General features: G+C 52.9%; 3 protein-coding genes and 1 non-coding gene across 9 annotated transcripts in view; 1 reads left to right on the top strand and 3 right to left on the bottom strand.

Annotated features, from left to right (window-relative positions):
• LOC143696465 (zinc transporter ZIP5-like) overlaps positions 1–26 on the bottom strand; it is a 1,647-nt gene extending 1,621 nt beyond the window's left edge. The window contains exon 1 of the mRNA XM_077192793.1: positions 3–26. Within this exon, the coding sequence (XP_077048908.1) occupies positions 3–26 (24 nt within the window). The remainder of the gene's footprint in view (positions 1–2) is intronic.
• A 1,169-nt stretch (positions 27–1,195) lies between these two features.
• Positions 1,196–3,434, bottom strand: NABP2 (nucleic acid binding protein 2). Of its 3 annotated transcripts, none has more exons than XM_077192693.1 (4): positions 3,374–3,434; positions 2,081–2,173; positions 1,855–1,993; positions 1,196–1,271 (listed from the first exon to the last, which is right to left on the bottom strand). In XM_077192693.1, the coding sequence occupies exons 2-4, from the start codon at positions 2,157–2,159 to the stop codon at positions 1,196–1,198; spliced, it is 294 nt and encodes a 97-aa protein (XP_077048808.1). In that variant the 5' UTR covers positions 2,160–2,173; positions 3,374–3,434. The 3 variants fall into 3 exon arrangements, with proteins under 3 accessions (XP_077048808.1, XP_077048807.1, XP_077048809.1); XM_077192692.1 differs by having other exon boundaries at positions 3,261–3,400; XM_077192694.1 differs by lacking the exon at positions 3,374–3,434 and adding an exon at positions 3,155–3,282.
• An 82-nt stretch (positions 3,435–3,516) lies between these two features.
• Positions 3,517–19,934, top strand: RNF41 (ring finger protein 41). Of its 4 annotated transcripts, none has more exons than XM_054649255.2 (7): positions 3,517–3,657; positions 4,739–4,854; positions 10,102–10,214; positions 11,865–12,079; positions 14,274–14,409; positions 16,654–16,757; positions 18,782–19,934. In XM_054649255.2, the coding sequence occupies exons 3-7, from the start codon at positions 10,125–10,127 to the stop codon at positions 19,131–19,133; spliced, it is 897 nt and encodes a 298-aa protein (XP_054505230.1). In that variant the 5' UTR covers positions 3,517–3,657; positions 4,739–4,854; positions 10,102–10,124; the 3' UTR covers positions 19,134–19,934. The 4 variants fall into 4 exon arrangements, with proteins under 4 accessions (XP_054505230.1, XP_054505228.1, XP_077048799.1 ...); XM_054649253.2 differs by having other exon boundaries at positions 11,808–12,079; XM_077192684.1 differs by lacking the exons at positions 3,517–3,657; positions 4,739–4,854 and adding an exon at positions 5,873–5,900 and having other exon boundaries at positions 11,808–12,079.
• Positions 19,935–24,454: 4,520 nt separating this feature from the next.
• TRNAS-CGA (transfer RNA serine (anticodon CGA)) lies at positions 24,455–24,536 on the bottom strand. The gene has a single exon. It is a non-coding gene; the product is annotated as a tRNA-Ser (tRNA).
• Positions 24,537–25,341: the final 805 nt, after the last annotated feature.

Raw genomic sequence — 25,341 nt, 5'->3', positions numbered from 1 at the left:
GCAAATCTGGGGGGTTTGGGGCACATTCGGGGGAAACCGGGGGAAATTTAAGGGAGATTTGGGGCGAATTTGTGGGGATTTGGGGGAAATTTGGGGGAAATTAGGGAGAGTTTGGGGGAAACTTGGTGGGGATTTGGGGGAAATCTGGGGCAGATTTGGGACAGAATTGGGGGAAATTTAAGGGAGATTTGGGGGAAATTTGGGGTGGATTTGGGGGAAATTTAAGGGAGATTTAGGGGAAATTTGGGGTGGATTTTGGAAAAATTTGTGTGGATTTGGGGCAAATGTGGGGCAGATTTGGGGCAGATTTGGGAGAGAATTGGGGGAAATTTAAGGGAGATTTGGGGTGAATTTGTGGGGATTTCGGGGAAATTTGGGGGGATTTGGGGGAAATTTGGGGGTGGGTTTGGGGGAAATTAGGGAGAGTTTGGGGGAAAGTTTGTGGGGATTTCGGGGAAATTTAAGGGAGATTTGGGGGAAATTTGAGGGGTTTGGATGAAATTTGGGGCAATTTGGGGGAAACTTGGTGGGGATTTGGGGGAAATTTGGGGTGGATTTGGGAAAAATTTAAGGGAGATTGGGGGCAAATTTGGGGCAGATTTGGGAGAGAATTGGGGGAAATTTAAGGGAGATTTGGGGTGAATTTGTGGGGATTTGGGGGAAATTTGAGTGTGGATTTGGGTGAAATTAGGGAGAATTTGGGGGAAACTTTGCGGGGATTTCAGGGAAATTTAAGGAGATTTGGGGGAAATTTGGGGGGTTTGGGGGAAATTTCGGGCAATTTGGGGGAAACTTGGTGTGGATTTGGGAAAAATTTGTGCAGATTTGGGGCAAATTTGCGGGAGATTTGGGGCAGATTTGGGAGAGAATTGGGGGAAATTTAAGGGAGATTTGGGGTGAATTTGTGAGGATTTGGGGGAAATTTGGGGGTGGATTTGGGGGAAAATTGGGAGAGATTTGGGGTGGATTTGAGAAAAATTGGGGGGAATTTGGGGGAAATCAGGAAAAATTTGGGAGAAACTTAGGGGGGATTTGGTGGGGCAATTTGGGTGAATTTGTGGGGATTTGGTGGAAATTTGGGTAAATTTGTGGGGATTTGGGGCAATTTGGGGATTTGAGGTCCCCTTGACCCCAGAACCCCCCCAAAAAACTCAAAACCCCCCAAAAACCCCAAAACCACCCCAAAACCCCCTCCTTACTCCCCAATCTTCTGCAGGTCCCCCCCTCGGCCGGTGTAGAGCGTCAGGCAGCCCTTGAAGACGGAGGCGTAGCTGAGGATGAGGAGGATGGGGAAGGTCAGGCAACCCACCCCAAATATCCCCCAATTTTCCCCCAAATCCATCCCCAAATTTCCCCCAAATCCATCCCCAAATTTCCCCCAAATCCCCGCTAAATTTTCCCCAAATTTTCCCTTAAATTTCCCCCCGAATTGCCCCAAATTTCCACCAAATCCACCCCCAAATTTGCCCCAAATCCCCACAAATTTTTCCCAAATCCACCCCAATTTTCCCCCAAATCCCCGCTAAGTTTCTCCCAAATTCTCCCTCATTTCCCCCAAATCCACCCCCAAATTTGCCCCAAATCCCCACATATTTTTCCCAAATCCACCCCAAATTTCCCCCAAATCCCCTCCCCAGTGTCCCCAGGTGTCCCCAGGTGTCCCCAGTGTCCCCTGTACCCCTTGGTGAGGCGGATGACGTCCCAAGGCTGGATCAGGTTGCCCACATCACCCCAAATACCCCCAATTTTCCCCCAAATCTCTCCCAATTTTCCCCCAGATTCTCCCCAATTTTCCCTCAAATCCCCTCCCCAGTGTCCCCAGGTGTCCCCAATGTCCCCAGGTGTCCCCTGTACCCCTTGGTGAGGCGGATGATGTCCCCAGGCTGGATCAGGTTGCCCACATCGTCCCACACCGAGATGTTGATGCTGCCGCTCTTGTCGGCCACTTTGCACGTCCGGACCTCGTGCCCGTCCTTGGTCTTGGTGACCCGGCCTGGAGGGGTCACGGGGGTCACGGCAGGGGTCACAGGGGTCACGGGGGTCACGGGGGACAGCAGGGGACACCGGGGGTGGCACTCACCCGTCTCCAGCACGATGAAGATCAGGTTGAGGTTCTTGAGGCCGGGTTTGACGTCCTTGACCAAAGTCTCGGAGCTCATGGTGGCAGCGCGGGCTGAGGGGACAGCGGGGGACACTGAGGGGACAGCGGGGACACGGGGGGGACACTGAGGGGACAGCAGGGACACGGGGGAGACAACAGGGACACTGAGGGGACAAGGGGGACACTGAGGGGACAGCAGGGACACTGAGGGGACAGTGGGGGACACTGAGGGGACACTGAGGGGACATGGGGGACACTGAGGGGACAGCAGGGACACAGGGGGGACAGCAGGGACACTGAGGGGACTGAGGGGACACTGAGGGGACTGAGGGGACTGAGGGAACATGGGAGACACTGAGGGGACAGCAGGGACACGGGGGGGACATGGAGGACATGGGGGGGGACACAGGGGACATTGAGAGGACAGAGTGGCACTGAGGGGACACTGAGTGGCACCAAGGGGACAGGGAGTGGCACTCCTGGGGACAGTGGAGACACGGAATGGGACCCATGGGGACACTGGGGACACTGGGGACCAGGGGGACACTGTGGGGACACCGGGGATGGGGGTGGCACTGGAGGGACCAGAGCGGTGACACTGGGGACCAGGGGGACATCGGGAATGGGGAGGGGACAGCGGGAACCGGCGGGACATGGGGGAGGGAGGGGGACACCGGGGACAAGGGACCGAGGGGACACCGGGGACAGAGCATGGGGGACTCGGGGGACCGAGAGGACACCGGTGGTGGCAGCCCCGGGACCGTCCCGCAGGGACCGGGATGGGACAGCCGGGATGTGGGACCGGGACACCGGGTGGGGGACACCGGGAACGGGACATTGGGACCGGGACACGGGGATGTGGGACCGGGACACCGGGACCGCGGGACCCGGGGGTGGCCCATGGGGACATCGCTGCTGGACACGGGGACCGCAGGGACGGGACCACCGGGGACCGGACAGCGGGGATGGAAGCACCGGGAACCGGCCAGCACCGGACACCGGGAACGCCACGGTAAGAACGAGACACCGCGAAGGGCAACGCGAAGGCAGCACCGAGAGGGACGGAACACCGCGAGCATCCCGGCTGGGAACCGGGACCACCAGAGCGCGGGGGCCACCGGGACACCGGGAACGGGACCGCGGGAACGGGGCTACGCACGGACGGCACTCCGGGGCCTCCGGGACCGGGAGCAGAACCGGGACCGGGAGCGGGAGCGGGGCCGCGCTCCCGTCCCGCCACCAGGGGGCGCTCGCAGCTCCCGCCGCGCTCACCGGGCACGGCGCCGCCGCCGCCGCGGGCGCTCCCGGAAGTCCGCAGCGCAGCCAATCAGAGCACGGGAAGGAGCGTGACGCTCTGCGCTTCTAACCAATAGCGATGCAGAGAGGGCGGGATCATGAGGATAAGCCACGCCCACCCCACACCGCCCCTACCACCGAGTTCCGGCCAGAGCGGCACTTCCGGCGCGGCACTTCCGGTGCGGCGGGGCCGGGCGGCGGCACCGGGAGGAGGCCGCGGCCGCCGCTGAGCCCCGAGCGGGCCGGGCCCGCCGCCCGCGGTACGTGCGGCTGTGGGGGAGACACCGGAGAGGCCCCCGGGGCGGTCCCGGTAGCACCGGGAGAACCGGGGGAGGCCGCGGGAGGAGGAGCGGGGGAACGTCCATGGAGCAGACCGGGAGAACCCCCGGGGGGGTCACGGTTCGAGGAGGAGCCTCGGGGTGGTGTCGGTACCGGGGAATGAAACGGAACGGAGGCACCGGGGATGGGAACCGGGAACGGCTCCGGTTGGGAATTGTCCCGGAATGGGAGAGCGGAGAGGGAATTTGGGGGAAATCCCGAGGAATTTGGGGGGAAAATCCACGGGAATTTTGGGGATAATTCGAAGGAATTTGGGAAAAATTCCTTCGAATTATCGAGAAAAAATTTGGGAATAATTTTAAGGAATTTTGGGAATTATTTGAAAGAATTTTGGGAATAATTCGGGGGAATTTGAGGAATAATCCCAGAAGAAATTGGGGAATAATTCAGAGGAGTTTGGGGAACAATCCCCAGGAATTCAGGGGTCAGGCTGAAAGAATTTGGGGAAAGTCCAGAGAAATTTGGGAAAAATCCAAATATTTTTTGGGGAAAATCCATAGAAATTTGGGGGAAATTCCGTAGAAATTTTGGGGAAAATCTAAAATAAATTTGGGGGAAAATCCAGGGGAATCCACAGGGAATAGGGCTGGAATTCCCAAAAATCCAAGTATGGATCCCTCTAATCCTACTGGGCTGGAATTCCCAAATTTCTGAGCTTTGATCCCACTGGAATTTGGGCTGAAATTCCCAACTTTCTGAGCTTTGGTTCCAGTGGGAATGGGGTCATAATTCCCAAATTTCTGAGTGTGGATCCCAGTGGGAATGGGGCTGAAATCCCCAAATTTCTGAGCCCGAATCCCTGGATTCTACTGGGCTGGAATTCCCAAATTTCTGAGCCTGGATTGCTCTCCAAGGCTGCCTGGGGGCTCCATTATTCCCAAAATTCCCATGAAATCAGCACAGGGGGAGGGAATTTCTCCCCATAGTTGGGAATTCCATATGGAAATCGACCTTTCCTGATTTTCCTGTTTTTTTTTTTTTCTCTCTCTTTTTTGGGATCAGATCCACGCCCTGCGGGAGAGGAGAGGGAAAAATGGGAGAATTTGGGGAGGAATTCCCTGCACAGAGTGAGGCCAGCGCAGCCCCGAGTCCTGCCAGGAGGAATTCTACCAAGGGAGGTAAATCCAGGTCCAATTCCATGGGAATTCCTCCAATCCTTCCTTTTTCCCTTTTCCTGTTCTTTAATTCTGCCACGGGAGGTAAATCCAGGTCCAATTCCATGGGAATTCCTCCAATAATTCCTCCAATCCTTCCTTTTTTCCTTTTCCCTTTTCCTGTTCTTTCCTTTTTCCTTTTTTGGGAATTCCTTCAATCCTTCCTTTGTTCCTTTTCCTTTCCTTTTTCCCATGGGAATTCCTCCAATCCTTCCTTTTTCCCTTTTCCTGTTCTTTCCTTTTTCCTTTTTGTTTTGGGGAATTCCTCCCATCCTTCCCTTATTTTCCTTTTCCTTTTTCCTTTTTCAAAATTTCTCCAATCCTTCCTTTTTTTCCATGGGAATTCCTTCAATCCTTCCCCTTTTCCTTTTCCTTTTTCCTGTTCTTTAATTCTACCAAGGGAGGTAAATCCGGGTCCAATTTCATGGGAATTCCTTCAATCCTTCCCCTTTTCCTTTTCCCTTTTCCTCTTCTTTCCTTTTTCCTTTTTGGGAATTCCTCCAATCCTTCCTTTTTCCCTTTTCCTGTTCTTTCCTTTTTCCTTTTTTTGGGAATTCCTCACATCCTTCCCTTAGTTTCCTTTTCCTTTTTCCTTTTTCGAAATTTCTCCAATCCTTCCTTTTTTTCCATGGGAATTCCTCCAATCCTTCCCCTTTTCCTTTTCCCGTTCTTTCCCTTTTTTTGGGAATTCCTCCCATCCTTCCTTTTTTTCCTTTTCCTTTTTCCTTTTTCAAAATTTCTCCAATCCTTCCTTTTTTTCCATGGGAATTCCTTCAATCCTTCCCCTTTTCCTTTACCCTTTTCCTGTTCTTTAATTCTGCCACGGGAGGTAAATCCAGGTCCAATTCCATGGGAATTCCTCCAATCCTTCCTTTTTCCCTTTTCCTGTTCTTTAATTCTGCCACGGGAGGTAAATCCAGGTCCAATTCCATGGGAATTCTTCCAATAATTTCTCCAATCCTTCCTTTTTCCCTTTTCCCTTTTCCTGTTCTTTAATTCTGCCACGGGAGGTAAATCCGGGTCCATTTTCATGGGAATTCCTCCAATCCTTCCCCTTTTCCTTTTCCCTTTTCCTCTTCTTTCCTTTTTCCTTTTTTGGGAATTCCTCCAATCCTTCCTTTTTCCCTTTTCCTGTTCTTTCCTTTTTCCTTTTTTTTTTTGGGGAATTCCTCCCATCCTTCCTTTTTTTCCTTTTCCTTTTTCCTTTTTCGAAATTTCTCCAATCCTTCCTTTTTTTCCATGGGAATTCCTTCAATCCTTCCCCTTTTCCTTTTCCTTTTTCCTGTTCTTTAATTCTACCAAGGGAGGTAAATCCAGGTCCAATTCCATGGGAATTCCTCCAATAATTCCTCCAATCTTTCCTTTGTTCCTTTTCCTTTCCTTTTTCCCATGGGAATTCCTCCAATCCTTCCTTTTTCCCTTTTCCTGTTCTTTCCTTTTTCCTTTTTTTGGGAATTCCTCCCATCCTTCCCTTATTTTCCTTTTCCTTTTTCCTTTTTCGAAATTTCTCCAATCCTTCCTTTTTTCCCATGGGAATTCCTTCAATCCGTCCTTTTTTCCTTTTCCCTTTTCCTCTTCTTTCCTTTTTCCTTTTTTGGGAATTCCTCCAATCTTTCCTTTTTTCCTTTTCCTTTCCTTTTTCCCATGGGAATTCCTCCAATCCTTCCTTTTTCCCTTTTCCTCTTCTTTCCTTTTTCCTTTTTGGGAATTCCTCCAATCCTTCCTTTATTTTCCTTTTCCTTTTTCCTTTTTCAAAATTTCTCCAATCCTTCCTTTTTTTCCATGGGAATTCCTCCAATCCTTCCCCTTTTCCTTTTCCCTTTTCCTCTTCTTTCCTTTTTCCTTTTTGGGAATTCCTCCAATCCTTCCTTTTTCCCATTGGAATTCCTTCAATCCTCCCTTTTCCCTTTTTCCTTTTCCTTTCCTTTTTCCTTTTTCCTTTTTTAGGAATTCCTCCAATCCCTCATTTTTCTATGACAATTCCTCCAATCCTTTCATTTTTCCTTTCCTTTTCCCTTTTTTAAGAATTCTTCCAATCCTTCCTTTTTTTCAATGGGAATTCCTCCAATCCCTCCTTTTTTTCTTTTCCTTTATTTCCAATTTTTTCCTTTTTTAGGAATTCCTCCAATCCTTCCTTTTTTTCAATGGGAATTCCTCCAATCCTTCCTTTTTTCCTTTTCCATTTCCAATTTTTTTCCTTTTTTAGGAATTCCTCCAATCCTTCCCTTCTTTTTCCCCATGGGAATTCTTCCAATCCCTCCTTTTTCCATTTTCTGGCGAGATCCCAGAGGAGTTTTGGGATGAACCTGATGAGATCCCAGAGGGGTTTGGGGTTTTGGGAAGATCCCAGAGGAATTTTGGGATGTGCCTGGTGCAATCCCAGAGTTTTGGGAAGTTCCCAGAGCTTTGGGAAGAGCCTGGGGAGATCCCAGAGGAATTTTGGGATGAGCCTGGGGAGATCCCAGGGTTTTGGGTTTTGGGAAGATCCCAGAGCTTTGGGTTTTGGGAAGATCCCAGAGCTTTGGGTTTTGGGAAGATCCCAGAGGAGTTTTGGGATGAACCTGATGAGATCCCAGAGCTTTGGGTTTTGGGAAGATCCCAGAGTTTTGGGAAGATCCCAGAGGAATTTTGGGATGTGCCTGGTGAGATCCCAGGGTTTTGGGAAGATTCCAGAGCTTTGGGAAGAGCCTGGGGAGATCCCAGAGGAATTTTGGGAAGAGCCTGGGGAGATCCCAGGGTTTTGGGTTTTGGGAAGATTCCAGAGGAGCTTTGGGATGAGCCTGGGGAGATCCCAGGGTTTTGGGTTTTGGGAAGATCCCAGAGCTTTGGGTTTTGGGAAGATCCCAGAGCTTTGGGTTTTTGGGAAGATTCCAGAGGAGCTTTGGGATGAGCCATGGGAGATCTCAGGGTTTTGGGTTTGGGAAGATCCCAGAGGAATTTTGGGAAGAGCCTTGGGAGATCTCAGGGTTTTGGGTTTTGGGAAGATCCCAGAGGAATTTTGGGATGTGCCTGGTGCAATCCCAGAGCTTTGGGAAGTTCCCAGAGCTTTGGGAAGAGCCTGGTGCAATCCCAGAGGAGTTTTGGGATGAGCCTGGGGAGATCCCAGGGTTTTGGGTTTTGGGAAGATCCCAGAGCTTTGGGTTTTGGGAAGATCCCAGAGCTTTGGGTTTTTGGGAAGATTCCAGAGGAGCTTTGGGATGAGCCATGGGAGATCTCAGGGTTTTGGGTTTGGGAAGATCCCAGAGGAATTTTGGGACGAGCCTGGGGAGATCCCAGAGCTTTGGATTTTGGGAAGATCCCAGAGGAGTTTTGGGAAGAGCCTGGGGAGATCCCAGAGCTTTGGGTTTTTGGGAAGATCCCAGAGGAGTTTTGGGATGGGAGGAGGAGCTGTTCCCGGAGCTGTTCCCGTCTCTGCATTTCTGGGAACCCTTTCCCTGCAGGGAATTTTCTGGGATTCTCTCAGGGAACTTTCCAGAGCCCTCCAGAGGAGCCTCCCCAGCTGCCCCGATCCCGTGGGAAGGGCTGGGCTGGGATTTGGGGCCGTTCCAGGATTTGGGGCCGTTCCAGGCCCCAGGAGCAGCCGTTGCTCCTTATCAGCCCCTGCTCCTTATCAGCCCCCGCTCCTTATCAGCCCCTGGGGCTGTGGGTTTTTTTTTTTCCCAGGGGATTTTTGGGATTAAAGGAGGGACCTGGAGCTGCTCTGGGGACAGGGAGGGGACAAAGTCCCTCCTGTGCCACGGTGGGGACACGGGGTCACATCTGTCCCTCTGTCACCGGCTCTGCTCCTCGGCTGGGGCACATCTGGGCAGGGACAGGGCGCAGGAGCCCGGCACAGCTGGATGTGTTTGGGAGGCCACATCTGGATGTGGAACAGCAGCAAGGCCAGGCCTGACCTGTCCCCCTGAGCTGGGCACAGCTGGAATTCCCAGGGCCCTTCACAGCTGGAATTTCTGCCCTGCACAGCTGGAATTTCTGCCCTGCACAGCTGGAATTCCCAGATCCCCTCACAGCTGGAATTTCTGCCCTGCACAGCTGGAATTCCCAGATCTCCTCCCAGCTCCCGGGGCCCTGTCCCGGTGTCCCCCTGCCCCTCCCCTTGGGGTTTGGGGTGGGGACTCCAGGGACTCCTTATCGGGCCTTTGTCACCGCCTTTGTCACCGCCTTTGTCACCGCCTTTGTCACCGCCTTTGTCACCGCCTTTGTCACCGCCTTTGATGTCGGGGAGGGGCCCGGGGAGCGGCAACGGCCGGGGCAGAGCTCAAGGCCGGCCCTGGAGGAGGGGAAGGGGCTGGGGAAGGGAATTTCCTGGGAAAGCTGAGCTGGGAAGGGGCTGGAGAAGGGAATTTCCTGGGAATGCCAGGCTGGAAACGTTTCCATGCCCAAAGGCTGCCGTGCCCAGCTCCGCGAATCAAAATAAACCACCCCAAAACCACCCCAAGAACCCCAAATCAAACCCACAAATAGGAAATTCAGGGTTAGGATTTAAGGTTGGGGTTCCCAGGATTGGGATTTGGGTTCCCAGGATTGGGATTTGAAAACCCTTCCCACCCTTTTCCTGTAGGACCTTGGAGTTTAAACCCTGGTAGATCCCAATCCCAGGGGCTGGAATGGCTCTGGGAAGTCCCAAAACGTCCTAAGGGACCCAAATTCTTTCCCATCCCTGATCCAGGGGACCCCAGGAAGAGACAGGTTTGACTCCAAAACCCTTCTCAACCTTTTCCTGTAGGACCTTGGAGTTTAAACCCTGGTAGATCCCAATCCCAGGGGCTGGAATGGCTCTGGGAAGACCCAAAAAGCTCCAGTCCCCAAGACACCCAAATACTTCCCCATGGAGCCAAAGGAGCTCCAGAAGAAACAGATTTGACTTAAAAATCCTTTCCCTGTAGGACCTTGGCCTTCAAATCCCAATCCCAGGGGCTGGGATGGCTCTGGGAATACCCAAAACCCCCAAGGAACCCAAATCCCTCCCCATCCCTGACCCAAGGAACCCCAAGGAGATTCAGGTTTGACTCAGAAACCCTTTCCATGCAGGACCTTGGCCTTCAAATCCCAATCCCAGGGGCTGGGATGGCTCTGGGAATACCCAAAACCCTCAAGGAACCCAAATTCTTTCCCATCCCTGACCCAGGGGACCCCAGGGAGGTTCAGGTTTGACTCAAACCCCAAGGATTTGCCCCATCCTGGGTGTCCCTGACGCGTTTTGCCCCGCAGGGTTCTGGCGCCGGTGACGAGCGATGGGGTATGATGTGGCTCGGTTCCAGGGGGACGTGGACGAGGACCTGATCTGCCCCATCTGCAGTGGGGTCCTGGAGGAGCCAGTGCAGGTAGGACCCACCTGGGGACAGGGTGGGTGCAGGTAGGACACACCTGGGGACGGGGTGGGTGCAGGTAGGACACACATGGGGACAGGGTGGGTGCAGGTAGGACACACCTGAGGACGGGGTGGGTGCAGGTAGGACCCACCTGGGGACGGGGTGGGTGCAGGTAGGACACACCTGGGGACGGGGTGGGTGCAGGTAGGACACACCTGGGCATGGTGGGTGCAGGTAGGACACACCTGGGGACAGGGTGGGTGCAGGTAGGACCCACCTGGGCATGGTGGGTGCAGGTAGGACACACCTGGGGACAGGGTGGGTGCAGGTAGGACACACCTGGGGATGGGGTGGGTGCAGGTAGGACACACCTGGGGATGGGGTGGGTGCAGGTAGGACACACCTGGGAACAGGGTGGGTGCAGGTAGGACACACCTGGGGACAGGGTGGGTGCAGGTAGGACACACCTGGGGACGGGGTGGGTGCAGGTAGGACGCACCTGGGGACAGGGTGGGTGCAGGTAGGACCCACCTGGGGACGGGGTGGGTGCAGGTAGAACCCACCTGGGGATAGGGTGGGTGCAGGTAGGACACACCTGGGGATAGGGTGGGTGCAGGTAGGACACACATGGGGACAGGGTGGGTGCAGGTAGGACACACCTGGGGACGGGGTGGGTGCAGGTAGGACACACCTGGGCATGGCATGGGACATGGTGGGTGTAGAGGTGGCACTCAGGGCTCTCCTGGAGATTGAGTCCATCTTGGCCACAATGCCCTGGGAGGTTTCCCCAACCCAACCATTCCATGCGTGACTCCATGACTCCATGAGGGATTCCATGATCGATCCCATGGTCAATCCCATGATTGATCCCATGATTGATCCCATGATCAATGCCATGACTGAACCAGCAGAGGTGGCACTCGGGGCTCTCCTGGAGACTGAGCCCACCTTGTCCTCGGTGCCCTGGGAGGTTTCCCCAACCCAACCATTCCATGAGTGATCCCATGAGTGATCCCATGATCAATCCCATGAGTGATCCCGTGATCAATCCCATGATCAATGCCATGACTGAACCAGCAGAGGTGGCACTCAGGGCTCTCCTGGAGATCGAGCCCATCTTGGCCTTGACAATCTGGGAGGTTTCCCCAACCCAACCATTCCATGAATGATCCCATGGTCAATCCCATGATCAATCCCATGACTGAACGAGCAGAGATGGCACTTAGAGCTCTCCTGGAGATTGAGTCCATCTTGGCCGTGACAATCTGGGAGGTTTCCCCAACCCAACCATTCCATGAGTGATCCCATGAGTGATCCCATGATCAATCCCATGAATGATCCCATGATCAATGCCATGACTGAACCAGCAGAGGTGGCACTCAGGGCTCTCCTGGAGACTGAGCCCACCTTGTCCTCGGTGCCCTGGGAGGTTTCTCCAACCCAACCATTCCATGATCAATCCCATGAATGATCCCATGATCAATGCCATGACTGAACCAGCAGAGGTGGCACTCAGGGCTCTCCTGGAGACTGAGCCCACCTTGTCCTCGGTGCCCTGGGAGGTTTCTCCACCCCATCCCGCGTGACCCTCGCCGTTCCCCGCAGGCCCCGCACTGCGAGCACGCCTTCTGCAATGCCTGCATCACGCAGTGGTTCTCGCAGCAGCAGACGTGCCCCGTGGACCGCAGCGTGGTGACGGTGGCCCACCTGCGCCCGGTGCCGCGGATCATGCGGAACATGCTCTCCAAGCTGCAGATCACCTGCGACAACGCCGTCTTCGGCTGCACGGCCGTGGTGCGCCTCGACAACCTCATGGCTCACCTCAACGACTGCGAGCACAACCCCAAGCGCCCCGTCACCTGCGAGCAGGGATGCGGGTGAGCGCGGGCACCGGGTGGGGATGGGCATGGGGTGGGGATGGGATGGGGATGGACACGGGATGGACACGGGGTGGGGATGGGATGGGGATGGACACGGGGTGGGGATGGACACGGGGTGGGCACTGGGATGGACACGGGGTGGGGATGGGATGGACACAGGGATGGACACGGGGTGGGGATGGACACGGGATGGGCACTGGGATGGACACTGGGATGGACACGGGGTGGGGATGGACACGGGATGGGCACTGGGATGGACACGGGGTGGGCACTGAGATGGACATGGGATGGGGATGGGATGGACACAGGATGGGCATGGGATGGACACAGGATGGGGATGGACATGGGATGGCTCTGGGATAGGCACAGGAATGGGCACTGGGATGGACACGGGATGGGGATGGGATGGGGATGGACACGGGATGGGCACTGGGATGGACACAGGGTGGGGATGGACACAGATGGTCCTGGGATGGACATGAGATGAGGATGGACATGGAATGGCCCTGGGATAGGCACAGGAATGGGCATGGGATGGACACAGGGTGGGCATGGGATGGTCATGGGATGGGGATGGTCATGGGATGGGGATGGATGTGGGATGGGCACGGGAATGGCACTGGGATGGACACGGGGTGGGGATGGGATAGGCACAGGATGGACATGGGATGGACACAGGATGGGGATGGACACAAGATGGGCACTGGAATGGACATGGGATGGTCACTGGGATGGACACGGGGTGGGGATGGACATGGGGTGGGCACTGGGATGGTCACAGTATGGACATGGGATGGACACAAGATGGGCACTGGAATGGACATGGGGTGGGCACTGGGATGGACACGGAGTGGGGATGGGATGGGGATGGACACTGGGATGGTCACAGTATGGGCATGGGATGGACACAGGATGGGGATGGACATGGGGTGGGCACTGGAATGGACATGGGCTGGGCACTGGGATGGACACGGAGTGGGGATGGACACAGGGTGGTCACTGGGATGGTCACAGTATGGGCATGGGTTGGACACAGGATGGGGATGGACATGGGGTGGGCACTGGGATCGACACGGAGTGGGGATGGACACAGGGTGGTCACTGGGATGGTCACAGTATGGGCATGGGACGGACACAGGATGGGGATGGACATGGGGTGGGCACTGGGATGGACACGGGGTGGGGATGGACATGGGATGGCTCTGGGATAGGCACAGGAATGGGCACTGGGATGGACACGGGATGGGCACTGGGATGGACATGGGATGAGGATGGACATGGAATGGCCCTGGGATAGGCACAGGAATGGGCATGGGATGGACACAGGGTGAGCGTGGGATGGTCATGGAATGGGGATGGACGTGGGATGGGCAAGACATGGGGTGGGCATGGGAATGGCACTGGGATGGACACGGGGTGGGGATGGACATGGGATGGGCATGGAACAGGAACAGGCACAGGAATGGCTCTGGGATGGACACAAGATGGCCATGGAATGGGCACAGGATGGACACTGGGATGGACACAAGATGGTCCTGGGATGGGCATGGGAATGGCCCTGGGATGGGCACAGGATGGACACTAGGATGGACACTGGGATGGACACAGGATGGGGATGGTCATAGGATGGGGATGGACACGTAGAACTGGCACAGTCTGGGCACTGGGATGGGCACTGGGATGGACATTGGCATTGGGATGGACATGGAATGGCCATGGAATGGCCACAGGAATGGCCCTGGGATGGACATTGGCATGGGGATGGACACAGGATGGTCATGGAATGGCCACAGGAATGGCCCTGGGATGGCCATGGGATGGACACAGGCAGGGCCATGGAATGGCCACAGGAATGGCCCTGGGATGGACATTGGCATGGGGATGGACACAGGACGGTCATGGAATGGGCACAGGATGGACCCTGGGATGGCCATGGGATGGACACAGGCAGGGCCCTGGGATGGGACACCTCCAGGAGAGGTTCAGGTTGGAGCTCAGCAGGAATTTCCTCCTGGAAAGAGCTGCCAGGCTTGAGAACTCCTCAGGAAAGCAGCAAAGCAGAAAAACCCCATTTATCCCCCAAATCCTCCTCCATCCTGACACTCAGAGCCTTTCCACACCTGAGTTACCTCTGGGAGCTGAAAATTCCCCTAAATTGGTGCCTCCACCTTTTTTTCCCCTCTGCTGGCAGGTTGGAGATGCCCAAGGACGAGCTGCCCAACCACAACTGCATCAAGCACCTGCGCTCGGTGGTGCAGCAGCAGCAGACGAGGATTGCAGAGCTGGAGAAAACCTCGGCCGAGCACAAGCACCAGCTGGCAGAGCAGGTGGGCAGCAGCACCTGCAAGGGCAGGTTTGGGGTGTTGGGAACTGAAATCCTAAAAAAAAATGGGGGAAAAATGGTTGGGGGAAGTTTGGGCTGAGTGGGATTGGGCTAGGCCGTGCTAGGGGCTCTAGAAATCACAAAATCGCCAAAAAAATTCCCCAAAAAATCCCTAAATCCTCCCCCTAAAAAAAAGGCTGTGGGGAGATGTGAGTTGAGTGTGGCTCTGTGGGATTGGGCTGGGAAGGGGAAGGTTGGGAGGTTAAAATTAAAAATACAAGGGGAAAAAAGGCTGTGGGAGATGTGAGTTGAGTGTGGCTCTGTGGGATTGGGCTAGGCCATGCCAGGGGCTCCAGGAATCCCAAAATCCCAAAAAAATCTCAAAAAAATCCCCCAAAAAAAGGCTTTGGGTAGGTGTGGGTTGAGTGTGGCTCTGCAGGGGTTGGTTGGGCCACATCAGGGATTCCAGAAATCCCAAAAAAATCTCAAAAAAATCCCCCAAAAAAGGCTGTGGGGAGATGTGAGTTGAGTGTGGCTCTGTGGGATTGGGCTAGGCCATGCTGGAGGCTCCAGGAATCCCAAAATCCCAAAAAAATCCCCCAAAAAAGGCTGTGGGGAAGTGTGAGTTGAGTGTGGCTCTGTGGGATTGGGCTGGGAAGGGGAAGGTTGGGAGGTTTGGACACTAAAATTAAAAATAAAAGTGGAAAAAAAGGCAGTAGGGAGATGTGAGTTGAGTGTGGCTCTGTGGGATTGGGCTAGGCCATGCCAGGGGCTCCAGGAATCCCAAAATCCCAAAATAATCCCCCAAAAAAGGCTGTGGGGAAGTGTGAGTTGAGTGTGGCTCTGTGGGATTGGGCTAGGCCATGCCAGGGGCTCCAGGAATCCCAAAATCCCAAAAAAATCCCCCAAAAAAGGCTTTGGGGAGGTGTGGGTTGAGTGTGGCTCTGCAGGGGTTGGTTGGGCCACATGAGGGACTCCAGAAATCCCAAAATAACAAAAAAATCTCAAAAATATCCCTCAAAAAAGGCTGTGGGAGATGTGAGTTGCTTGTGGCTCTGTGGGATTGGGCTAGGCCATGCTGGAGGCTCCAGGAATCCCAAAATCCAAAAAAAATCCCCCAAAAAAGGCAGTGGGGAAGTGTGAGTTGAGTGTGGCTCTGTGGGATTGGGCTGGGAAGGGGAAGATTGGGAGGTTTGGACACTAAAATTAAAAATAAAAGGGGAAAATAAAGGCTGTGGGGAGGTGTGAGTTGAGTGTGGCTCTGCAGGAGTTGGTTGGGCCACATGAGGGACTCCAGAAATCCCAAAATAACAAAAAAGTCTCAAAAAATCCCCCAAAAAAGGCTTTGGGGAAGTGTGAGTTGAGTGTGGCTCTGTGGGATTGGGCTAGGCCATGCCAGGGGCTCCAGGAATCCCAAAATCTCAAAAAAATCCCCCAAAAAAGGCTGTGGGGAGGTGTGGGTTGAGTGTGGCTCTGTGGGATTGGGCTGGGAAGGGGAAGGTTGGGAGGTTTGGACACTAAAATTAAAAATAAAAGGGGAAAATAAAGGCTTTGGGGAGATGTGAGTTGAGTGTGGCTCTGCAGGGGTTGGTTGGGCCACATCAGGGATTCCAGAAATCCCAAAATAACAAAAAAGTCTCAAAAAAATCCCCTAAAAAAGGCTGTGGGGAAGTGTGAGTTGAGTGTGGCTCTGTGGGATTGGGCTAGGCCATGCCGGGGGCTCCAGGAATCCCAAAATCCCAAAAAAATCCCCCAAAAAAGGCTGTGGGGAGGTGTGGGTTGAGTGTGGCTCTGCAGGGGTTGGTTGGGCCACACCAGGGACTCCAGAAATCCCAAAATAACAAAAAAAATCCCAAAAAACCAGCAAAAAAATGTGCTGAGGGGAGCAGTGGGTTGAGTGGGGCTCTGCAGTAATTTTTTATGTTGTAAAAGATCTGATTTATTTAAAGGATATAAGTTAAATCTGGTAGTAGTCATTATTTATTGTTCTAATGAGTTTTGTCTGTTTTGACGTCTTCATTCAAAGCTTTTATTAATGTTTACATTTGTATTTATTATCTTTGTAAGATTAAAAAAAAAGGGAAAAAAACAAGGGGCCGGTTTGGGTTGTTAGGCACCAAAAAACGAGGAAGAAAAAAAAAAAAAAAGGAAAATTTTTGGTGCTTGGACACCAAAATCCTCACCAAAAAAAAAGGGGAAAAAAGGGGTAATTCTCATTCCAAATTCTATTTTTTCCCTACTTTGGCAGAAAAGGGACATCCAGCTGCTCAAGGCCTACATGAGGGCGATCCGCAGCGTCAACCCCAACCTGCAGAACCTGGAGGAGACCATCGAGTACAACGAGATCCTGGAGTGAGTGTGGGGTGTTATGGGGGTTTTTGAGGGAAATTCGGTTTTTTTGAGGGAAATTCGTTGTTTTTTGAGGGAAATCGGTTGATTTTTGAGGGAAATTTGTAGGTTTTGGGGGGAAATTTGTAATTTTTTGAGGGAAATTAATCAGTTTTTGGGGGAAATTTGTTAATTTTTTGAGGGAAATCGGTTGATTTTTGAGGGAAATTTGTAGGTTTTGGGGGGAATTTGTAATTTTTTGAGGGAAATTAATCGGTTTTTGGGGGAAATTTGTTAATTTTTGAGGGAAAACTTGTTGATTTTTGAGGGAAACTTGTAGGTTTTGGGGGAAATTTGTTAATTTTTGAGGGAAATCTGTTTATTTTTGAGGGAAATTTGTAGGTTTTGGGGGAAAACGTGTTGATTTTTGAGGGAAATTTGTAGGTTTTGGGGGGAAATTTGTTAATTTTTGAGGGAAATTTGTTGATTTTTGAGGGAAATTTGTAGGTTTTGGGGGGAAATTTGTTGATTTTTGAGGGAAATTTGTAGGTTTTGGGGGGAATTTGTAATTTTTTGAGGGAAATTAATCAGTTTTTGGGGGAAATTTGTTAATTTTTTGAGGGAAATCGGTTGATTTTTGAGGGAAATTTGTAGGTTATGGGGGGAATTCGTAATTTTTTGAGGGAAATTAATCAGTTTTTGAGGGAAATTTGTAGGTTTTGGGGGGAAATTTGTTGATTTTTGAGGGAAATTTGTAGGTTTTGGGGGGAATTCGTAATTTTTTGAGGGAAATTAATCAGGTTTTGGGGGAAATTTGTTAATTTTTGAGGGAAATTCGTTGTTTTTTTGAGGGAAATCTGTTGATTTTTGAGGGAAATTTGTAGGTTTTGGGGGGAAACTTGTTGATTTTTGAGGGAAATTAATCAGTTTTTGAGGGAAACTTGTATGTTTTGGGGGGAAATTTGTTGATTTTTGAGGGAAATCGGTTGATTTTTGAGGGAAATTTGGAGGTTTTGGGAGGAAATTTGTTAATTTTTGGGGGGAAATTTGTTAATTTTTGAGGGAAATTAGTTGATTTTTGAGGGAAATTTGTAGTTTTTCGAGGGGAATTGGTCATTTTTTGAGGGAAGTCTGTAGTTTGTGAGGGGAATTTGTAGGTTTCAGGAGAAAATTTGTCATTTTCTGAGGGAAATTTGTCATATTTTGAAGGAAATTCATTGATTTTTGAGGGAAATTCATCAATTTTTGAGGGAAATTTGTAGGTTTTGGGAGAAAATGTGTCATTTTTTAAGGGAAATTAGTCAATTATTGAGGAAAATTCATTTATTTTTGAGGGAAATTTGTAGGTTTTGGGAGAAAATTTGTAATGTTTTGAGGGAAATTTGTTTATTTCTGAGGGAAATTAGTTGATTTTTGAGGGAAATTTGTTGATTTTTGAGGGAAATTTGTTGATTTTTGAGGGAAATTTTTAGGTTTGGGGGGGAAATTTGTGGATTTTGGGGGAAATCAATTGTTTTTTGAGGGAAATTAATTGTTTTTTGAGGGAAATTCATCTTTATTTGAGGGAAATTAATTGATTTTTGAGGGAAATTATATTATTTGTGAGGGAAATTTGCTGGTTTTTGAGGGAAATTTGATGATTTTTGAGGGAAATTAGCTGGTTTTTGAGGGAAATTTGTTGATTTTTGAGGGAAATTCCATGATCCCACCCCATCCCTGACCCCATTATGTCCCCCCAGGTGGCTGAACCCCCACAGTCCCACCCCAATCCCCCATCCCTGACCCCGCTGTGTCCCCTCAGGTCGGTGAACCCCCACAATCCCACCCCAAACCCCCATCCCTGATCCCGCCGTGTCCCCCCATGTGGCTGAACCCCTACAAATCCACCCCAAACCCCCATCCCTGACCCCATTATGTCCCCCCATGTGGGTGAACCCCCACAATCCCACCCCAATCCCCCATCCCTGACACCGTTATCCCCTCCCAGCTGCTGAACCCCCACAATCCCACCCCAATCCCCCATCCCTGACCCCTTTGTGTCCCCCCAGGTGGGTGAACTCCCTGCAGCCGGCGCGGGTGACGCGCTGGGGCGGCATGATCTCCACGCCGGACGCCGTCCTTCAGGCCGTCATCAAGCGCTCGCTGGTGGAGAGCGGCTGCCCGGCCTCCATCACCAACGAGCTCATCGAGAACGCCCACGAGCGCAACTGGCCCCAGGGGCTGGCCACGCTGGAGACCAGGCAGATGAACCGCAGATACTACGAGAACTACGTGGCCAAACGCATCCCCGGCAAGCAGGCCGTGGTGGTGATGGCCTGCGAGAACCAGCACATGGGAGAGGACATGGTGCTGGAGCCGGGGCTCGTCATGATTTTCGCTCACGGAGTGGAGGAGATATGAGAGGAGTTGGCCTAAGGGTGGAGAGGAGGGGGTTGGTGGAGGAGATGTGGGGGAAAATCCAGCTTGGGACAATGGGGGTGTTCTGGAGTTGGGATTTTTGTTTGTGGTATGGAGGAGATAGGAGAAAAAATCACCTAGGGTTTTCTGGAGTTGGGATTTTGGGGTTGTGATTTTTGGTCATGACATGGAAATCTGAGAAAAATCCACCTTGGGATGGCGGGGGTTCCCTGGAGTTGGCATTTTGGGGTTGTGATTTTTGGTCATGACATAGAGATCCAAAAATTCCGACTTGGGATGGCAGGGGTTTCCTGTAGTTGGGATTTTGGGGTTGTGATTTTTGCTCATGCCATGGAGGAGATCTGAGAAAAATCCACCTTGATATCGCAGGGATTTCCTGGACTTGGATTTTTAGGGTTCGTGATTTTTACTCATGGCATGGAGGAGATCTGAGAAAAATCCACCTAGGGATGGCGGGGGTTTCCTGGACTTCAATTTTTGGGGTTGTGATTTTTGGTCATGACGTAGAGATCCAAAAAAATCCAACTCAGGACAGTGGGGGTTCCCTGGACTTGGGTTTTTGGGGTTGTGATTTTTGCTCACAGAGTGAAAGACATCTGAGAAGAATCCATCTCAGCATGGCAGGGGTTTCCTGGAGTTGGGATTTTGGGGTTGTGATTTTTGGTCAGGATGTAGAGATCCAAAAAAATCCGACTCGGGACAATGGGGGTTCCCTGGACTTCGATTTTTGGGGTTGTGATTTTCGCTCATGGCGTGGAGATCCAAAAAAATCCAGCTCTGGAATGGTGGGGATTTCCTGGATTTGGGATTTTAGGGTTGTGGTTTTTGCTCATGGTGTAGAAATCTGAGAAAAATCCACTTTGGGATGGCAGGGGTTTCCTGGACTTGGACTTTTAGGGTTTTCATGATTGTCACTCATGGCATGGAGGAGATCTGAGAGAAATCCACCTAGGGATGGCAGGGGCTTTCTGGATTTGGGATTTTGGGGTTATGATTTTTCTTCATGACTTAGAGATCAAAAAAAATCTGACTCAGGACAGTGGGGGTTCCCTGGACTTGGGTTTTTGGGGTTGTGATTTTTGCTCACAGAGTGGAAGACATCTGAGAAAAATCCACCTAGGGATGGCAGGGGTTTTCTGGAGTTGGATTTTTAGGGTTCGTGATTTTTACTCATGCCATGGAGGAGATCTGAGAAAAATCCAACTTGCCTTTGGGTTTTTGGGGTTCATGATTTTCACTCATGGCCTGGAAATCTGAGAAAAATCCAGCTCGGGGATGGTGGGGATTTCCTGGATTTGGGATTTTGGGGTTGTGATTTTTGGTCAGGACATAGAGATCCAAAAAAATCTGACTGGGGACAGTGGGGGTTCCCTGGACTTGGGATTTTGGGGTTGTGAATTTTGCTCATGCCATGGAGGAGATCTGAGAAGAATCCACCTTGGGACAGCAGGGGTTTTCTGGAGTTGGGATTTTGGGGTTGTGATTTTTGGTCATGACGTAGAGATCCAAAAAAAATCCACTCGGGGACAATGGGGGTTCCCTGGATTTGGAATTTTTGGGGTTGTGATTTTTGGTCATGACATAGAGATCCAAAAAAAATCCGACTCGGGACAGTGGGGGTTCCCTGGAGTTGGGTTTTTTGCTCATGGCATGGAAATCTGAGAAAAATTCACTTTGATATGGCAGGGGTTTCCTGGACTTGGATTTTTAGGGTTTGTGATTTTCACTCATGCCATGGAGGAGATCTGAGAAAAATCCATCTCAGCATGGCAGGGGTTTCCTGGAGTTGGGATTTTGGGCTTGTGATTTTTGCTCATGGCATGGAGATCCAAAAAAATCCGACTGGGGACAGTGGGGGTTCCCTGGATTTGGAATTTTGGGGTTGTGATTTTTGGTCACAGCGTGGAGATCTGACAAAAATCCAACTCAGGACAGTGGGGGTTCCCTGGATTTGGGTTTTTGGGGTTGTGATTTTTGCTCATGATGAGAAGATCTGAAAAAAAAAAAATCAACGGTTCCACCACCTCAGGATGGTGGGGGCTCCTTGAACTTTGGTTTTTAGGGTTTGTGATTTTCCCTCACAGCTTGAAAATCTGGAGATCTGAAAAAATCCGACTCAGGACAGCGGGGGTTCCCTGGACTCGGAATTTTGGGGTTCTCTGGACTCGGAATTTGGTGTTCCCTGGACTCGGATTTTTTGGGGTTCCCTGGACTCGGATTTTTGGGTTCCCTGGACTCGGAATTTTGGGGTTCTCTGGACTCGGAATTTTGGGGTTCCCTGGACTCGGATTTTTTGGGGTTCCATGGACTCAGAATTTTGGGGTTCTCTGGACTCGGATTTTTGGGGTTCCCTGGACTCGGATTTTTGGGGTTCCCTGGACTCGGAATTTTTGGGATTCCCTGGACTCGGAATTTTGGGGTTCCCTGGACTCGGATTTTTTGGGTTCCCTGGACTCAGATTTTTTGGGGTTCCCTGGACTCAGATTTTTTGGGGTTCTCTGGACTCGGAATTTTGGGGTTCCCTGGATTTGGAATTTTGCGGTTCCCTGGACTCAAAATTTTGGTGTTCCCTGGACTCGGAATTTTTGGGGTTCCCTGGACTCGGATTTTTTGGGGTTCCCTGGACTCAGATTTTTGGGATTCCCTGGATTTGGAATTTTGGTGTTCCCTGGACTCGGAATTTTGGGGTTCCCTGGACTCAGATTTTTGGGGTTCCCTTCTGGATTGGACCCATTCCAAACCCAGCTCAGCTCACCCTGTTCCAAGAGGGGGCTCCAGACCCCTCGGGGGTCCCCCAGACCCCTCAAGCTCCATCTCCTCTCTGCAGTTTCCACCTGGCCAGGTGTCCCCAAAGGGCGCTCCCGGTGTCCCCAGCCCTGCAGTGGGGGCTCCTCGGCCCTGGGGACCCCTCCTGTCCCCTTCTTTTTGTGCATGCCCCATCCCCTGACCCCGGGAGCATCTCCCACCTCCTCCCAATCCGTGTTTGCCTCTGCTCTCTCCACCCTTGGTGTTATTTTTCCAGACATTCGTGATTGTGGTTCTGTATTTTTAATTTTTTTTTTTTTTTGTACTTCATTCTTTTTTCTTTTTTTTTTTTTTTTTTGACCTTTTCTTATTTTTACTCTCCCTTTTTATTTGATTCTCCAAGTAACCGTGGGCAGGCACCTCTGGCCTGGGTCCGTGGGACTCGTTGGGAATTTAATTTAATTTATTTGCATTTATTTCATTTTTTTTTTTTACCATTGTTTCTCCTCCCGGCAGATCCGGCAGGAGGCAGGGATTGAAGTGATCAATAAACAGAATTCTGGTTGCTTTATCCCCGTTTTGGGGGCCTCCTTCTGCACCCCAAAACCCTCCCCGTGTCAGAGGGGGCTCAGTTTTGGGGTAAAAATGGGTGGGTTTGGGACTGTTCTCCCCATCCTGGGGGGATTTGGGGATTAATAAATGTCACTACTGAGAGGGAACGGGGGTGGCTGAGGGTCCTGGGGGTTCCCCCTGCCCCGGAGCCCCCCCAAATGTGCTCCCCAAAAAGGACGAACCTGCCCCCCCTTGAGAGAGAGAGAGAGAGGGCCCAGAGTGGGGTTCCCTAAAAAAGATCATAAAAGGGGGGGTCCCCACTGTTCCCACCCCAAAAGGAGCTGGGACTGGGGGGTCCTCACCCTAAAACCAGCTGGGAATGGGGGGTCCCCACCCCTAAAAGAGTTGGGAATGGGGAGTCCCTACCCCTAAAAGAGCTGGGATTGAGGGGTCCCCACCCCAAAAAGAGCTGGGATTGGGACTGGGGGGTCCCCACCCCTAAAAGAGTTGGGAATGGGGGGTCCCCACCCCTAAAAGAGTTGGGAATGGGGAGTCCCTACCCCTAAAAGAGCTGGGAATGGGGGGTCCCTACCCCTAAATGAGCTGGGATTGAGGGGTCCCCACCCCAAAACCAGCTGGGAATAGGAATGGGGGGTCCCTACTCCTAAAAGGGCTGGGAATGGGGGGTCCCCACCCCTAAAAGAGCTGGGAATGGGGGGTCCCTACCCCTAAAAGGGCTGGGATTTGAGGGGTCCCTACCCCTAAAAGGGCTGGGAATGGGGGGTCCCTACCCCTAAAAGGGCTGGGATTTGAGGGGTCCCTACCCCTAAAAGGGCTGGGAATGGGGGTCCCCACCCCAAAACCAGCTGGGAATGGGAATGGGGGGTTCCCACCCCAAAAAGAGCTGGGATTGAGGGGTCCCCACCCCAAAAAGAGCTGGGAATGGGAATGGGGGGTCCCTACCCATAAAAGAGCTGGGAATGGGGGGTCCCCACCCCAAAAAGAGATGGGAACGGGAATGGGGGGTCCCCACCCCCAAAACAGCTGGGATTGAGGGGTCCCCACCCCAAAAAGAGCTGGGATTGGGACTGGGGGGTCTCCACCCCTAAAAGAGCAGGACCCAGAGTGGGGTTCCCACTTCTGCCCTTAAAAAGGTCATAAAGGGGGGTCCCCACTGTTCCGACCCTTAAAAGAGCTGGGAATGGGGGGTCCCCACCCCAAAAAGAGCTGGGATTGGGGGAGTCCCCACCCCTAAAAGAGCTGGGGCTGGGACTGGGGCATCCTCACCCCAAAAAGGGCTGGGACTGGGGAGTCCCCACCCCAAAAAGAGATGGGGTTGGGACTGGGGCATCCTCACCCCAAAAAGGGCTGGGACCGGGGAGTCCCCACCCCAAAAAGCGTCGGTACCGGGGCTGGGGGGTCCCTGCTGCTCCCACCCCATTAAAGGAGCCTGCATTAGAGGGGGTTCCCCATTATTCCCAACCCTAAAAGAGCCGGTACCGGGGCTTGGGGACTCTCCGATCCTCCCGCCGTTAAAGGAGCCGGTACCGGAGGCAGAGCGCGTGCTCTGCCGCCGTTAAGAGCCGGTAACCGAGCGAGGATCCCATGGTTACCCCCGTTAAAAGAGCCGGTACCGGAGGCTGAGGCTGTGTCTTCCCCACTCTTCCCGCCCCTAAAAGAGCCGGTACCGGGGCTTGGGGAATCCGTGATGTTCCTGCCGTTAAAGGAGCCGGTACCGGGGCTTGGGGAATCCGTGATGTTCCTGCCGTTAAAGGAGCCGGTACCGGGGCTTGGGGAATCCGTGATGTTCCTGCCGTTAAAAGATCCGGTACCGGAGGCTGAGGCTGTGTCTTCCCCGCTGTTCCCGCCGTTAAAAGAGCCGGTACCGGAGGCTGAGACTGTGTCATCCCCGCTGTTAAAAGAGCCGGTACCGGAGGGAGCACCGTGTGCTCGCCGTTACCGGGGGAGCTCCCACGCGCGTCCCCCACCAGCAAAAGTGAGCGTGGCGTCACGGACAGGATTCGAACCTGTGCGGGGAAACCCCATTGGATTTCGAGTCCAACGCCTTAACCACTCGGCCACCGTGACTCTCGCGCCTCCGTTTGCCGCACTCTGTATAGACCCGGCCCCGCCGCCGCTCCCGGCCCCGCCCCGCCCGGTGCCCGGTGCCCGGTTTGGTGCTCAATGCCCGGTTTGGTGCTCAGTGCCCGGTGCCCAGCCTAGTGATCAATGCCTGGTGCCCGGTGCTCGGTACCCGGCTTGCTGCTCAATGCCCGGTACCGTTCCGGTGCTCCCTCCGGTGCCCATCCCTTTCCACCCCCGCCTTCCCCCGTCCCGGGCTGCTCCAAACCCCGTCCAACCCGGCCTGCGACACCTCCAGGGTTGGGCAGCCACGGCAGCTCTGGGAAATCCATTCCCCACCCTCCCAGGAAGGAATTTCCTCCCAGTCTCCCGTCTAAACCCAATTTCTTGAGATTTGAACCCATTTCTTCTTGTCGTGCCTCTCTTGTCGCACTTGCGGGCGGCGGGGCCGGTAACGGGCAGCGGGACCAACAACGGGCGGTGGAGCGGGGGCTCGGGGCCCGGAACGGCGCCCGGGGCCGGGAACAGCGCCCGGGGAACAGCGGGGTCGGCGGGAACGGCGGGAGCGGGACCAGCAGGAGGCGGTGGCGGGCGCGGCGGGACCGGCGGGCGGTACAACGGGGCCGGGAACCGCGATAGGGGTCGTGAACAACGATCGGGGTCGTGAACAACGATCGGGGGTGGCGGTGCGGGAAGCGGAACATGGACCGGGGCCGGTAACACCGGGTGGGAGCGGGAACAGCGACCGGGACCGGTAAAACCGGGCGGGAGCGGCGGAGGCGGCGGTGCGGGAGCGGCACCGCCAGAGGGC

This window comes from Agelaius phoeniceus, chromosome 35 (assembly GCF_051311805.1).
Source record: "Agelaius phoeniceus isolate bAgePho1 chromosome 35, bAgePho1.hap1, whole genome shotgun sequence".
Classification (NCBI taxonomy): Eukaryota; Metazoa; Chordata; class Aves; order Passeriformes; family Icteridae; genus Agelaius; species Agelaius phoeniceus.
This window is presented reverse-complemented; position numbering and strand designations above follow the sequence as displayed.